The sequence below is a fragment of the Saccoglossus kowalevskii genome, chromosome 3, assembly GCF_978046115.1.
Source record: "Saccoglossus kowalevskii chromosome 3, keSacKowa6.1, whole genome shotgun sequence".
NCBI lineage: Eukaryota > Metazoa > Hemichordata > Enteropneusta > Harrimaniidae > Saccoglossus > Saccoglossus kowalevskii.
The window spans coordinates 10,353,102-10,368,004 of record NC_140643.1 but is presented as its reverse complement, the minus strand read 5'-3'; the positions used below and the strand labels follow the sequence as shown (position 1 = coordinate 10,368,004).

The window sequence follows — 14,903 nt, the reverse complement described above, 5'->3', positions numbered from 1 at the left end:
GCTCCTGTATAATGGATGACCTTCACCACCTGTTTACAGAAAGGAATGTTCTGCTTTATTAATGACATTTATCAATAATGTTTACTTGGTAACATCTATGTAGATTGTTAATTCTCCTGCGTACAGTGGAAAAATTAAACTCTGACCTTATAAAAACCACAAATTCTAACCCACCATTGTTCTAAATATGTGTATACAGAACATTGACAATATACACTGATATTATTATTTATGACGTTCATTGATAAGAATTTGATTTGTGTAAATAGGCAGTGAAGGCAATTGGCAAGAAGAACAGACCATTATATAGAAAGGGTAGATAAAAGGCAAATTTTAAAGTTTTAATATTTTTGTAATAATACATCTACTCCCAGTGAAACCAATCACATAAATAACTAGAAATAATATTTGATTAAAACACTATAATTTATTGAGAATTCACTTATCATTACACATTGCATGGAAATTCCTAAAATTGGTAAAAAAGATAAAGCACTGTAGATTGTTATAAATATGACCCGGTGACAAGCGGTGTCTGACCCTGAATATACTGTACAAATTAATATCTGGTAAATTTACTAGAAAATAGAAATCTGAAAATCCAACACACTAAGATTCACTTCCTAGACATCCATGACTGCTAATTATTTAAATTAATCACAATATTTATCTAGATAAAAAAAAAAAACTGCTGATCACATGACTATGGGTGGGGTAAGGGTGAATTTATGCAAATTCAGTTGCCAAGAACACAATCATTCTAGGACTCTTCTGATTGGTTATTCAGAAACAATAATTAGCATACTGGCCATACAAATGTATCAGCTCTTGATGGTTACAAATTGAAAGCTGTATTGTCTCCTATATTCTGTTGGAAGTGACTGATATAATTTGTATCATGCAATGACTACAACATACATACATAAATTTACTGCATTTCTATCATCTTAGGTATCCTTCAATTCACTACATTGTGTGCAAGGTTTTGATAATCAATAGTGATGACATCTGTGAATCTCCAGCTAGTTCTTAAACTTGTGATAACCAACACACTTTATGTTGTTTCAGGGCTAACCAGAACAGAATTCAAAAACACTGATGAAAGCTAGAAAGAAATTTTAATGGTAAGTGACAAACTCAGTCTGGATCCAACATCATAATTATTGAATTTGGTTTATGACCACAATGACTTCACATGTCAAGCACTTTCAATAAATTATAGAAGACAATACAACTTTAAAGTTCTGTCCAGATATATTGGAGGTGCTACATTGTAGCTAAAATACAGCAAACTGCTTTAAATTTTGCAGCTGTGAATATACCTCTAAGAGCGTCAGCGACTTTCATGAAATTTTGTCTTCATTGAATGTCATAAAATTCGTAGCAGCGAAAATTGAACGGCTCACAGAATATGTTGAGAAAAAACATTGCTGCCTGTTAGTGGTTAATAAAATACTACCTTATACAGCACATATTCACTTACCCTAATTTCCAGTCATATCAATAAACGAATACTAGACCTATACATATGTATTACTACATGCATTGCTATATACCGTACATTGACCTTATAGGGAATATTCCTCTTAAAAACAAGTAAACTATATGATGTAATAAAATAAGGAGTTTCAGTAAAAATCTGCATAGTGAGCACAACACATTTAAGAAAACTTGCAGAAAAATAACAAACATATATTTGCAAAAGTTTTAGACAAAGTAGTATAAAGGTAAGTTTCATATCTTCCATAAGTGATATTAAAAAAAAAATACAAATTCAAGTAATTTCTTTTTTTGAGCAAAAGGTTTTTGAGCATGCCTAACAAGCGTGAATGCGATTCCTTGTAATTGCGAATCAAGATACACACTTCTAGAATGGTTTGGATTACTGAATCATTTAAGACAAGATTCAGTTTTACATACAATGCGCTTGATGAACTGTGCCTTACAGACGGATACCAAAGGTAACCTTATAAGGACGCTGCAAAAATATAATATCAGTAACAGTAACTGACATATATAAAACATAGTGAAAGCATTAAAACCTTTCCCTTGTACTGTCTAAATCAGGACAAATACACAATAGTAGTGCAAGCTTCCACATGTTCAACCATTTGGAAATGACAGAAGCTCTTGTCTCAATCGCTCTCTTATTTTCCATATAAATGGTAGAATCTTAGGGACGATACTCGTCAATAATAAAAACATTCTGATAGTAGTTATATTTAGAGAAAATAAGTAAATAATACAAGGAAATCATAAAAGTACTTATTTCTTTTAAAACTAAAAGATCACGTTTGGGGACTACTCCTAAATATTTAGTTAAATTTATTATTTTAATAAGAGTCACTATTTTCTGAATTCTTGTGTATACACACGAATTCAGAACATATACAAGGTGATTATAGAGGTTATATTATTTGAAATCATCTTTATTCCAGATTTAATTATTCAACTTCCAATCTGGGAATTAGACAGTTAACCAATTAACCATGGGATTTCACAAGCTTTCCCTTCCCACCCTTTTATAGGTTAGCTTTGATCCTTAAAGATCACCAACTCTTTAGGGGCCCCAGACACCCAAACAGCCTTCAACCCTGTATGGGTTATCTTTATCTTGCCCCAATTATGGCATCAATTTGCAAGAAGAGTTGTTGAAAGAAGCCTATATCCAGTGAGATTCCATATCACAGGTGATTTAAATTCAATAAAGCCATACAATAACAGGTCCTGATAAATTCATATATGTACGAAAATATAAATCACTGTGTGAGTCACATGACTAACATTTAAGGCACCTAAATTACATAAATTGTAAATATATTAATATTGACAAATAAATCACCAAATAGGTAGTTATTTCAATATCTGTTGTTGTAGATACCGAGAGTTAAATGTGTTTAATTCATATGCAGATAAATGTACCCAGTTATTAAATACAGAATACATTTGTAGCTAGATTCAAAATGATCTTCAAACAGACTAGCATAATTGATTTGAAACAAATTCTATCTTTTTTGTTTCTGCACGAGTCATAAATCTGGCAGAACAATGTATCACATCCTCCGGGTCAAGTAATTAGAAAATACCGTACTTGTCTGACTTAGTGCCCAGTGTGTATATCAATACAATGTGGATGACAATCTCACTACAGCCCTATATACCCATTACAACTAAAAACCTGAGTTATGCTAGTGTACGCTGTATTATTTATTTATAACATACCTATGTGGGTTATTTTTATTTATCTACACCCGTCTTGTATGAAAACCATGTTACAAATGTACTCTGTGGAGTATTTTACACCCTTAAGGCATCCAAGGATATAATTACATAATTAGTACAACAATGTCAAGGTGTACCAACACTTCAATTTATCCCAGCATGGTGGCTAATTTGCATATTAATGAATGCTAGTTGGTTAAAATGTGTCAATTCTTACTACCATATTAGCATGTTCATAACGTCTCAAGAATTCAAACTCAGCAGTGCACTGTGCCTAGTTGGCTTCAAAAACACATACACATAGTATACAGCTAAGATGCGCTTCAAATTGACATCAATTTTATATATTACGGTATATTCGATTTGGAAACTTACATTATAAGTTACACCCCTATACCCATGTCTCACAATTCCAGTATATGAATTGCATGTCAAATACTAAAACAGTATTTATTTACTTGAAGTCCTGTCATGATTTGCAGTAATCCAGGTTTACCATGTTGGTAATTCCATACATGTGAACACAGAGGTGATGTGATTATATCCTGCACACTTTATATATAGTCCACTTTTAGTTCAGTTTAAATACATTTGTTGGCGATAATGCAAAGGACATATGATTCTAAAAGAGGAAATATGGTGTGTGTTTGCAGTGTGGTTCCCATGAGATGATGATCATATGCCATGTTTGTTGAAAATGACAGTTACCAGGACTTCACTCAGCCAGCTCATATCTAGCACAGACTGCTTCTACCTCCTTGTCATACTTACAGGTCAATTCTGCCAAAGAATAAAGCACACATGATTGTATGATTACAAGAATAAAGAGACCGTGATATGAAAATGAGAAAGAAAATGAGTATTTCTATCTCTCAGAGTGTGTGAGTTTTATCTACCTAGATAACTGGCAAGTCACCATACGTTACAGGTATTAACAAGTACAGTATGGCTTCAACCGTCAACATAGCAATAATAGTTGTCACACAATCCAAGAGATCAAATTCTCTCAACATCAAGAGAGAAAGGCATGCAATATAGATAGCAGAGGCATACAGTCAACAGAATGCAAAATGATATGAACACAAGACATAACGTAAAAAGATGGGAAAAAAAAAAAAATTTACCACTTAGAGGAAGAAGGCTGATGATATTCCTGATGAAACTGGCCATGTTTTCGTTGAGCTGGAGGCTGTGATGGTACACAAACATCAGTTAAGACAAAGAGTACTCCAACAGACATGATTTCAAATATTAGTCATTTATTTATCAAAATAAAATTTGTTAACTTTTAATTATTACCCAAGAATAAATTAGTTTGCCAATTTAACACCCATCAAAAACTGATATCTGTAGTAGTAGCTTAGTAGTCTCATGCCTTTAACTGTAAATTTAATATGAGAACTTGCAGCGATCCCTAAACTAGTAAATGTAAATACGGTACATTGTATATACTGCTAAAAGCCTATAAAACTTGAGACCCAACACCATACTGCAGTCAAAAACTCAATCTCAAGCACTGTTATTCCCATTTAAAAAACAATTTACAAAAAAACAGGTAAGTACTGTATTCAGGGTGTTCAAAAATCACCTATTTATTTTTGGCAGAGTTGAAAACACAAAAAATCTTGATTTTGCCTGAATTGCAAATGATTGGCACATAGAGGTAAAATTTTATTATATTTGGCAATTTATATATTTAGCTTTTCAATATATTTGGAAGATATGTCAATATGATAAAATATGAGGGAGTGTTAAAGCTCTGCCCTTACTATTGAAACATTCTAATTGTTTAACTAACCAAACTGTCATGTATAAATAAAGTGTTTTACTGCATGGATATCTAGCCTAACAGTAACTTATTTTATGTCTTATGGCACAATAGACAAGTTTCAAGTGTTTTGCTTGTTAGGGGACAATGCTAGTTTGATAGTTAATACTGGTAATAGTATGTAGTTCTCTACACAACTATTTATATATTTATTTATGAGACAAGCGCCATTTCAGAAACTGATGTAGCCAATGATATTTTATCCTCATTTGTGATGACATCAGACACATACATGTACATGTATAAAGATCAGAAAGGTCAAACAAATGAAGGAAGGGAAAACAACTGGTACACACCTCAAAATAAAATGCTTTAGTTGTATTCAGTAGCTTGTCCACTAAATATGAAACACGTTTAACTATATTGGCAAATATTAGCATTTTTCTCAGCCAATTACCAACAATGTTTAGCCACTTCGTTAACAGAGAGAAGATAGCACTATGAAAAATCATAAAATTTGTCAATATTGCACACTATAATATGGTACTTTAACATGTTAGGCATTATGTTTTCCCGATGTTTAATTTTAATAATTTTTTGAGGGGCATGACATGTTCTGAAATGATGACAATATCCTCAGAATAATTTATGATTTGAAATTAGTCTTAGCCATTTGTAGCAAAACAAAGAAGAAATCGTTGAAGCTACATAAAAATAAGATTCAATCAGCATTGATGACTAATGAAGGGTTAGCAGAAACCCAGCTTGTGATGGAGGATATCTCCTTTCAAAATTGTCCTTGACAAACGGAAATTTTAATAGAAAGTTTGATCCAAGGCCGAAAAAATAAACTACCAAAATACTGACATAGCAAGACAACTTGAAACTTGACTATTGGTAAAGGGCTTTTTAAATACTTACTACTGTATATATAAAATATTCTAGCATACAGACTTCACCAAAAAAAACTGTACACAAAACAGTATTATATTAATGCTTCATTTGATACTTAGAATTTATAAGTTAATCTTCAGTATTGCTGACTAAAAGTCATGCCAAACTTAAAACAAACTGAAATTAAAGAGGGTTCTCACATTCCTTTCCTTTATAAATTTAATACCTGACAATGTGCATGTAAAAAAAGGGCATTCCTTTATGTGAAAAAACAAAAAACATTCAGGAATTATTTTAAAAAGGAATTGTCAAAAGCTTTTTCCCAGAGTATCAGAGAGCAGTGTATTGGCAGTAACATCAGGTATTAATAAAGGCCATGGTTAATTCTAAAAGTGCAGAAAACACACACACACACTTAACTAGCATTACAAGGGAATAAGATATGTGAGTTTCAATCACTTTAGCTATTATTTTACACCTCACACATTGAGAAACTTAATCTGAATTTGCTACATGCAGAGAGGCATAAAGAGAATTAGTAGACATGCTACAGTTAAAGTACCACATGCTACATACAGACAACCAAATACATATTATAACTTGGGAATGAAGGAAGAGTTAGCAGCATATTGTATTTCAAATGTGACTCTTTCTGAGTCTAACAGAACAAATTTTTAAACAAAATTTTACTGTGTATTTTGCTCAGGAAAACACAGGTTTCCCAATTGTAGAACTGAGACCAAACAATTAAAATAAATGTCTGCAAATCTTCCTTCATGGTTAAATAATTTGATGTAAGTGCTATAGTATCTAATGATGCGATTCAAATCTAGCAAGTCTTTCAGCTAATGCTCTATGATCCACGGGTAGACTATAACCACGTTGGAATTCACTCACTCTAGATGACTTCTTCCGTCTTGAACCACTTCTTCCAAGAGACTGCCTTTCATGACTGAATTCTAAATCTTCCAAACGCTGAGTCAGAGCCAACTTTTGTTGTATAGCCATGCGTAGAAGCGAGTTCAATGTTTTTTTCTCCTCTTCGGCAGCTGCTAACGAGCGTTGCATGTCATCTAGCTGGGTAACATATTCATCACATCGGGCGGCAAACATTGCACGTAAGCTAGCAAATGTGGCAGCATCTTCCTTTAAAGCTTTAAGTTCATTGCGTAGTTTCATCATTGTTTCGGCAATAATGGATTTCTCATTTTCGTACTTACTCTTCAGGTTCGCTAAAGCAACTTCCGCAGTGGTTTTATTAGCCTTGAGAACTGTTCGCAATGTAGCGATCTGTTCTCGCTTTGTTGAAAGCAATGATTTCAGCTTGAATACCTGTTCATGCAAGTCTTCATTCTCTGCTGACCCATTGCAGTCATGCCTATGTTGTCTGGAGATTTCCACAGTGTGTTCAATGGCACGTTTTAAGTATTTAATTTGATCCCGAACAGTAGACAGTAGATTGAAGCAGGTTATTGGATCGGCGGTTCCATTTTGTTCACTTGCTGCAAGATCGTTGCCTGTTGTTGGGCCTAACATGGTATCAATATCTTTTGAATTTCTTGCAGCATTCTTTCTTTCTTTCTTACTCATACCACTCTTATTATTGGCATCATCTGGCGTCATATCCTTAAGCTTGCTTGCAATCTGTGCACGGAAACCCTCTCTTCGACTCAAGCGTGTAGCTCTGAAGTGATCCAGCATAACTCTGTTTGGGGTATCACCATTAACCATGCATAAATGATGGTAAAGTTGGGCTAAATCCTCACTAACTCCTATCAGTTCATCACGAGTACAGTTCAGATTACCTTGACTCTCTCCCATAATTTCACCCATCTCTTTCAATTTTATTTCTAATTCTTTGATTGTATCATTCTGCTTCTTGTTATTTGAGTTTAATAAGGTGACCTCTTCTTGCATATCATTGTACAGTTTGGTGGAGTACTCTTGGCTGACCTTTTCTTGTAGTGACTCCAATTCAGTCTGTAGAGCATGGACACGTGCTGCAGCCGCTAAATATCGCTTCTCATGCTGCCCAACCTCTTTTCTCATTCTCTTCACTTCCCTTTCATTTACATCCAAGTCTGCATCATCCTCTTCCTCAGTTTCCGCATCTCCTCCATCCTCCTGATATTCACTGAGAACTTTCTGATCAAGCAATGTCGAGAGTTTATTGACTCGCTTGCTCTGCTCATTCAGAGCTGCTTTAGCAGCGTGTAATTGCTTTTGCATTCCTTGCAAGTTCCTGTTTGCTTCAGATTTTTCATGTTGTAATGCAAGTACCTGTTCTTCTAATCTACTGACCTCTGTCATGTGTAATTCACTTAGTAAATCATTGACTGTTGAAGGTGTCGGTGACAGCTCACTTGGCAATGAAGCACGGAATTCATGTTCCATGCGTCGTAAAATTGGGTGATCAGGAGAACTGCACATTTCTTCCCTGTCAAGCTGCAGTCTATCAGTGCTACTCTCAAGGTCTTCATTTAAGGCCTCCAGTTCTAAAAGTCGTCTACTGTCAAGTTCTTTTTTCAGTGAATGTTTTTGTTCACGTTCATGTTCTAAGGCATTTAAAGCTTCCTCAGTCTGCTTTTCTGCAATTTCTTTGAGTTTGGAGATGTCTTCAACTTGCGAGTTTATGTAAATGATTTCTTCGTTTAGTCTGTTGATTTCATGTTTCATAGCTTCAAACTCAACTTGGGATGATTTCAAGGCAGAAACCTACAGAAAAACCAGATAAGGCGAATTAAATACAACTAATATTATGTTGTGTTTCTCTTCAAAAAATGAGTATGTCACCCAACCTGCCAAACACCTACAAATCTCCAGGTTATTCAAAACATGCAAATAAAAAACAAAAACATTTGTTACAATAGTAATATGCCAATTAGGCCACCTACATGTATATCAGTGTCTCATCCAATAGATTGGCAATGGCGTATTAATTTAATGTATGCCACTATAATTGGATACAGGTGATTTAAATGAAAATTATAGTAGATACTGGGACAGAATGAAAACAAGTGCCAGAACAAGCACAAATTAATGAGGTGAAACTGTGATACAATCAAGTCATTGATTTTTAAAATCCCTTTTTGTATTCAGAGCGCGAGGAAAAATTCCCTCCTAGTGATGTGGAAAATTCCAACTTTTCTTAAATCATGGATGGGACACTGCCTATTTAGCATTTTAATATGATAAAAGTCTGAGAGACTGAATATTGTAACTTTCTGGTGACAATGAAAAATACATCTGATTGAATCAGAATAATACTGTATTAGCATATTACATATCTATGTACGCTTTAAGTAAATTACAGTGTCAAAATAAGCAATATTTTAATGATTCCATATACAAATATAATCTTTGATTTATATTGTGTTTTAACCAGAAATCAAATACAGTAATTTGTATAGCAAATAAACATTTTTCATTAGTTAACAACTGATTAAGTTTAATGTAATGTAGGTAGAATCTAAAAAGACTACTGTAAAATGACTAATTTTCATTGGGTTTAAATTTCACTGATTTATCATTTCAGGCATATTCAGTAGGTTTTAAATTCATGGTTTTTTCATTTAGATAATGTGTTCTACATGTATGCTAAATTTTACATATTCACTGGGTTTTAATTTAGCGCTATTCCAGTCAGCGAAATAAGCAAAATTAAAACCCAGTGAATAATTATCCCCTTAACAGTATGTCATGTGACAATCACTACATGACTGTAACAACACAAGTACAAGCTTGCAGAATATATTTAGTTAGAAAGTCAGGGAATTAAATGCCATTATTTTTTTAAACTTTAAAGGAAAATAACAAAACAATTTTTCCAATATCAAATATTATTATACATCTGGCTCTGTAACCTATGGCGCTGATCGCTACAATAAGTTTTTGTTATTTCACTCATCTTTGACCAGGTTGAGAGGTCAAACAAATACAAAACAAATAATCGTGGAGCATACATTGTATATGCAAAATTCACCTTATTATTTGAGTATTTTTTTGGAAGACGCTTGAAAAAAAGGATCAGCTAAATATTGTTTTTGCTTCCAGAGTTACAATTTAGTTTGCCAACAGGTGCTGTCAGTGAAAATTTGAATGATCGAAAGCACTACATATGCACACTCCAATGAACGGCACATAAGATAGTCGTAAATGTTCTCTATGTATTATAACATGTAGTAATGACCAGAAGAAGCGATCAGCAGCCACCTTTACAAAACTTGTTGATAACCAACTGCTGGCGAAATTCCCTTGTATATAAATCAATGACATGATAACGGCTGGCGAAATTTGCTTGTACCAGTATATAAATCAGTGACATTTTTCAAAAGTTCTACAACAGCATGGAAAGGTTCTGAGAGTTAGTAATCAGACTGACATTGAGACAGTAGCCTGCAGGCTTTGCAGAGACGGTGAAGCCTAAGACAGTAGACTGCAGGCTTTGCAGAGACAGTGAAGCCAAAGCAGTATTTGATGTTATGCAAATGAGCGTTGTCAGGCGAAACCCAACACTGTACAAGTGCAACTTTAGACTGCCCTGTTTCATTAATTATCGTTTGAGTCTACAAAATGCATATACTAATAAGGTTATACACACAATACCAGGATTTATACCAGTGCATCTTACTCTATGACATTGTCCTTGGCATCTCAGACAATATCTCTGCTATACAATGCTTTCAACATAAATTTTGGTATTTTGTGAATAACCTCATGCATATAATATTTGATATTTTCAGTTCACCAGGCAAATATCTATATATACGATTAAATGAAATCAATGCTGAAACAAATATGAAGAATTATCTCAAAATAAGGACCTAAATTCATATGTATGAAAATAATAACATTCAAATTTTAAATTGCTCATAAGAAAGAAAAAATTGCTCGTCAATATTTAAATACTTTTCTGTTTTATCATGCAATACTTTGTAGATATTTTGGGCAATCTGAGAGGATGTTTACTAGACATAATACTAATTTTATTTAGTGATTGTGTCTTGCCTTATCCGGTAATAATATCCCCTATTGTGAAATCTGAGGTACACAGAGAATATCACATGTCCCCACAGATTAGCTATCAGGTCAAACAGAATAGCTCTTTTGACGCGTGTATTCAAGTATCCATGTAATTATGATAATAAATTATTACAAGTGAAGGACTTTAGTATTACTAACCTGTTTCTGAAGTTGTATATTTTCTTCTTCAAGTTCGCTGTAGTCTTGTAAGAGTCGAGTTTCGCGGAATTTATATTCACGTAATTCTTCTTTTGATTTTTTCCTTTCCACATCTAGTGTTTCTGTATTCTCAGTCAAGTGATTATTTCTACAAATCAGTCTCTCCGTCTCTGCTCTAGTCCTTTCAAGTGCTAAACGTGATTGTTTGTTTTCATTTTCCAACTCGCTAATTCGTGAAAGTAAATCAGCTTCCCTGGATGCGGTTTCTTTGAGTAGTGTTTCTTCGTGGTTTACTTCAAACGCAGAGTGTTGCTTCTGTTTTATTTGTACTTGATCGAGTGCCTGTCAAAAAAAATATTATTATTTAATTTTCTCATTATATAGAGACATCTCTTTCTAAAGGTGTTAATTTGGTATGCACACACATATTGTTTGTCTAACAATGTATGGTAAATTAATATATTACCAAATTCTTCACATGAACAAAAAAAAAAGCATTTATTTTATGCTGAATCATTATTACAATATGACTTATTTTGACCACAGACAGGTGGTATAAACAGAGCAAATAAAGCATTACTCTACAAAATCCAATCAAGTTGATCAAAGTTTTCTTTCATAGACATACAAAAAGTTGGCCCTTTGATGCTTCATGATCTGTGAAACTAAGTTTACTCTCTAATACAGTCAACATTCACCCATTCAAGCGTCTACACAAAAGGTTATGAGTGCCCTAAGGTTATTCGTAAATTGAAAACGCAAACTGATAACAATGGTAAAGTAGAAAGGAAAGATGGATCAATAACACACATGTCATGTACCTAGAATACACTGTCTAGCAATGAAAGTTAAAGCACTCTCTCCTTCAGCATGAAATTCTGTGATTATGCTTAAAAACATAAACACAACAATAAAAGCATGCTATAACAAGTAAAGAAATACTTGAAAACTATGGAATGTAATAATCTATCACAGTGTATGTGTACATTGTATACAGGGCCTGCAATTGACTGGATTTGTGGCATGGGTAAACATTACAATATACATTGCAATACATCATAATCCAGTGTATAATCCATTATTGCTAAGCAAGCTAATATTTCACAAACTATATTCGTAGTACAGAGATAAGGTACCCAGCTACATGTATGCTTTTTTTTGTCAGGAGTAATTGTACATGTAGTAAATTTACCATTTTTCGTTCATTGCAGGATCATGTGTTAAGAGTGAAATTGAACATAAAAACAGTGATGTCAAAACATTGCAAAAGATTCAAGAAGCATGAAAGTATGTATGAAGTAATGCTTAATGTGCTATACACACTTGAAATTGAGATTGAACTGCATTGTATAAAAAAAATCAAGTTAAAATGAAATCATTTTTGCAGCAGAATATTTGGACCGTACCTTTCAAACATTATGCGAGATCTTGCTGTGAATGGGAAATCACGTATTGAGAATAGTTTTTAAAGATTTACTGAAACTTAAGATGAATTAATAACAAGCAGCCTCTCGGCTGAGATAGCTCCACTGTTAGCAATGCACATTTCAATTAAAGAACAGAAGATATCATTAGAAAATGAACAATATGCATAGTATCAATACTATGAGACTTGCTGTTTTCAACAAAAATTCAAAAATATCATTTTTCACCATAAATGATTGTGGTTTTTAACAAGAAGTCGAAAATATCACTTTTTACCATAAATATTACCATATATATATTGAAGATATCATCACAAAATGAACAAATCTGAGAAAGGTCTACATGTAGTATCTATATATGTAATATCAAAGCAATTGAACTTTTGGTTTTTAACAAGAAGTCGAAAATATCACTTTTTACCAAAAATTACAAAAATATTCACCAAAATTAGAGAATTGAAGATATCATCATGAAATGAACAAATTTGAGAGTGATCCACATGTAGTACATATATGTAATATCAAAGCAATTGGACTTGTGGTTTTTAACAAGAAGTCAAAAATATCACTTTTTACTAAAAATGACAGAAATATTCACCAAAATTAGAGAATTGAAGATATCATTACAAAATGAACAAATCTGAGGTCCACATGTAGTACCTATATAATATCAATGCAATTGGACTTGCGGTTTTTAACAAGAAGTTGAAAATATCACTTTTTACCAAAAATGACAAAAATATTCACCAAAATTAGAAAATTAAAGATATCATTACAAAATGAACAAATCTGAGAGAGGTCCACATATAGTACCTATATATGTAATACCAAAGCAATTGGACTTGCGGTTTTTAACAAGAAGTTGAAAATATCACTTTTTCCAAACAAGCAGCCTATCGGCTGAGATAGCTCCGCTGTTAGCAATGCACATTTCAATTAAAGAACTGAAGACATCATTAGAAAATGAACAATATGAATAGTATCAGAGCAATCGGACTTACAGTTTTTAACAAGAAGTCGAAAATATCACTTTTTACCAAAAATTACAAAAATATTCACCAAAATAAATAGAGAATTGAAGATATCATCACAAAACAAACAAATCAGAGAGAGGTCCACATGTAGTACCTATATATGTAATATCAAAGCAATCGGACTTACAGTTTTCAACAAGAAGTCGAAAATATCACTTTTTACCAAAAATGACAAAAATATTCACCAAAATTAGAGAACTGAAGATATCATCACAAAATGAACAAATCTGGGAAAGGTCTACATGTAGTATCTATATATGTAATATCAAAGCAATTGAACTATTGGTTTTTAACAAGAAGTCGAAAATATCACTTTTTACCAAAAATTACAAAAATATTTACCAAAATTAGAGAATTGAAAATATCATCACAAAATGAACAAATCTGAGAGAGGTCCACATGTAGTACCTATATATGTAATATCAAAGCAATCGGACTTGCGGTTTTTAACAAGAAGTCGAAAATATCACTTTTTACCAAAAATGACAAAAATATTCACCAAAATTAGAGAATTGAAGATATCACCATGAAATGAACAAACCTAAGAGAGGTCTACCCAAGGTACATATACACCAAGTATCAAAGCATTCAGGCTTGTAGTTTTTAAGAAGAAGTCGAAAAAGTAAAACATTGACACGGACGACGACGACGGACAATCACTCATATGATAAGTTCTGCTCGACAAAGTCGACAGCGGAGCTAAAAAGTAAAACATTGACACGGACGACGGACAATCACTCATATGATAAGCTCTGCTCGACACAGTCGACAGCGGAACTAAAAATCTAATTTTATTATGTATATGGAAAATGTTTTATTATTTCTTGCTTTCCTTTCTCTATGAATTTTATTACCACACTTGGTATATCTATTCTTTGATTACTGCGAGTACTTCATATAAGATGTACATGTACTGTATCACTCCTATCATTAGGTACGGCATCAAATGTAACCCAGCAAGCACAGAGTAACAATCTGTGACCTTCAAGTCATATAACAGCAAACATCAGGTAACTGTCAGTTTGAGCCTTGACATAAATGTCACTCCCAGTCTTTAAAAAAATTATATAGCCTATCAGATATCATAAATAACTACAATTTTTAGATAAAAGAGGATATGTTTTATTGTAATGTACACACATCACAGTAAAAATAAGTTTTATTCATACATTAAATCTTGCCCAGCCCACACAGGGCATTACATGTATGTCTGATATGGACTAAAAATATCAATAACTTAACATTACATCATGTACCGTACATGTATGTAGTCAATTTCATTACGATGCAGGGTGACTCAGTATTTGCACAAAACATAAATGACTATACCGGTAATAATAAAACATGTACATATAGCTGTATTAGATCAGGTCTATATAT

At 33.1% G+C, this 14,903-nt stretch overlaps 2 protein-coding genes across 4 annotated transcripts in view; one reads left to right on the top strand and one right to left on the bottom strand.

Moving 5' to 3' along the window:
- Positions 1-407: 407 nt before the first annotated feature.
- The window catches only part of LOC100368949 (protein bicaudal D homolog 2-like), a 30,178-nt gene continuing 15,682 nt past the window's right edge, over positions 408-14,903 (bottom strand). The window contains exons 2-5 of one of the 3 annotated variants that reach the window (XM_085496754.1): positions 11,066-11,407; positions 6,782-8,599; positions 4,347-4,411; positions 408-4,002 (exon numbers count right to left, since the gene is read on the bottom strand). In XM_085496754.1, coding sequence (XP_085352880.1) covers position 4,002; positions 4,347-4,411; positions 6,782-8,599; positions 11,066-11,407 — 2,226 coding nt within the window. In that variant the 3' untranslated portion in view covers positions 408-4,001. Of the gene's footprint in view, positions 4,412-6,781; positions 8,600-11,065; positions 11,408-14,903 lie in introns of all 3 variants that reach the window. The other 2 variants (XM_085496753.1, XM_085496755.1) reach the window with 2 other exon arrangements.
- LOC100368796 (zinc finger CCHC-type and RNA-binding motif-containing protein 1-like) overlaps positions 1,069-14,903 on the top strand; it is a 43,415-nt gene continuing 29,580 nt past the window's right edge. Inside the window, exon 1 of the mRNA XM_078011892.2 lies at positions 1,069-1,124. Coding sequence (XP_077868018.1) covers positions 1,122-1,124 — 3 coding nt within the window. The 5' untranslated portion in view covers positions 1,069-1,121. The remainder of the gene's footprint in view (positions 1,125-14,903) is intronic.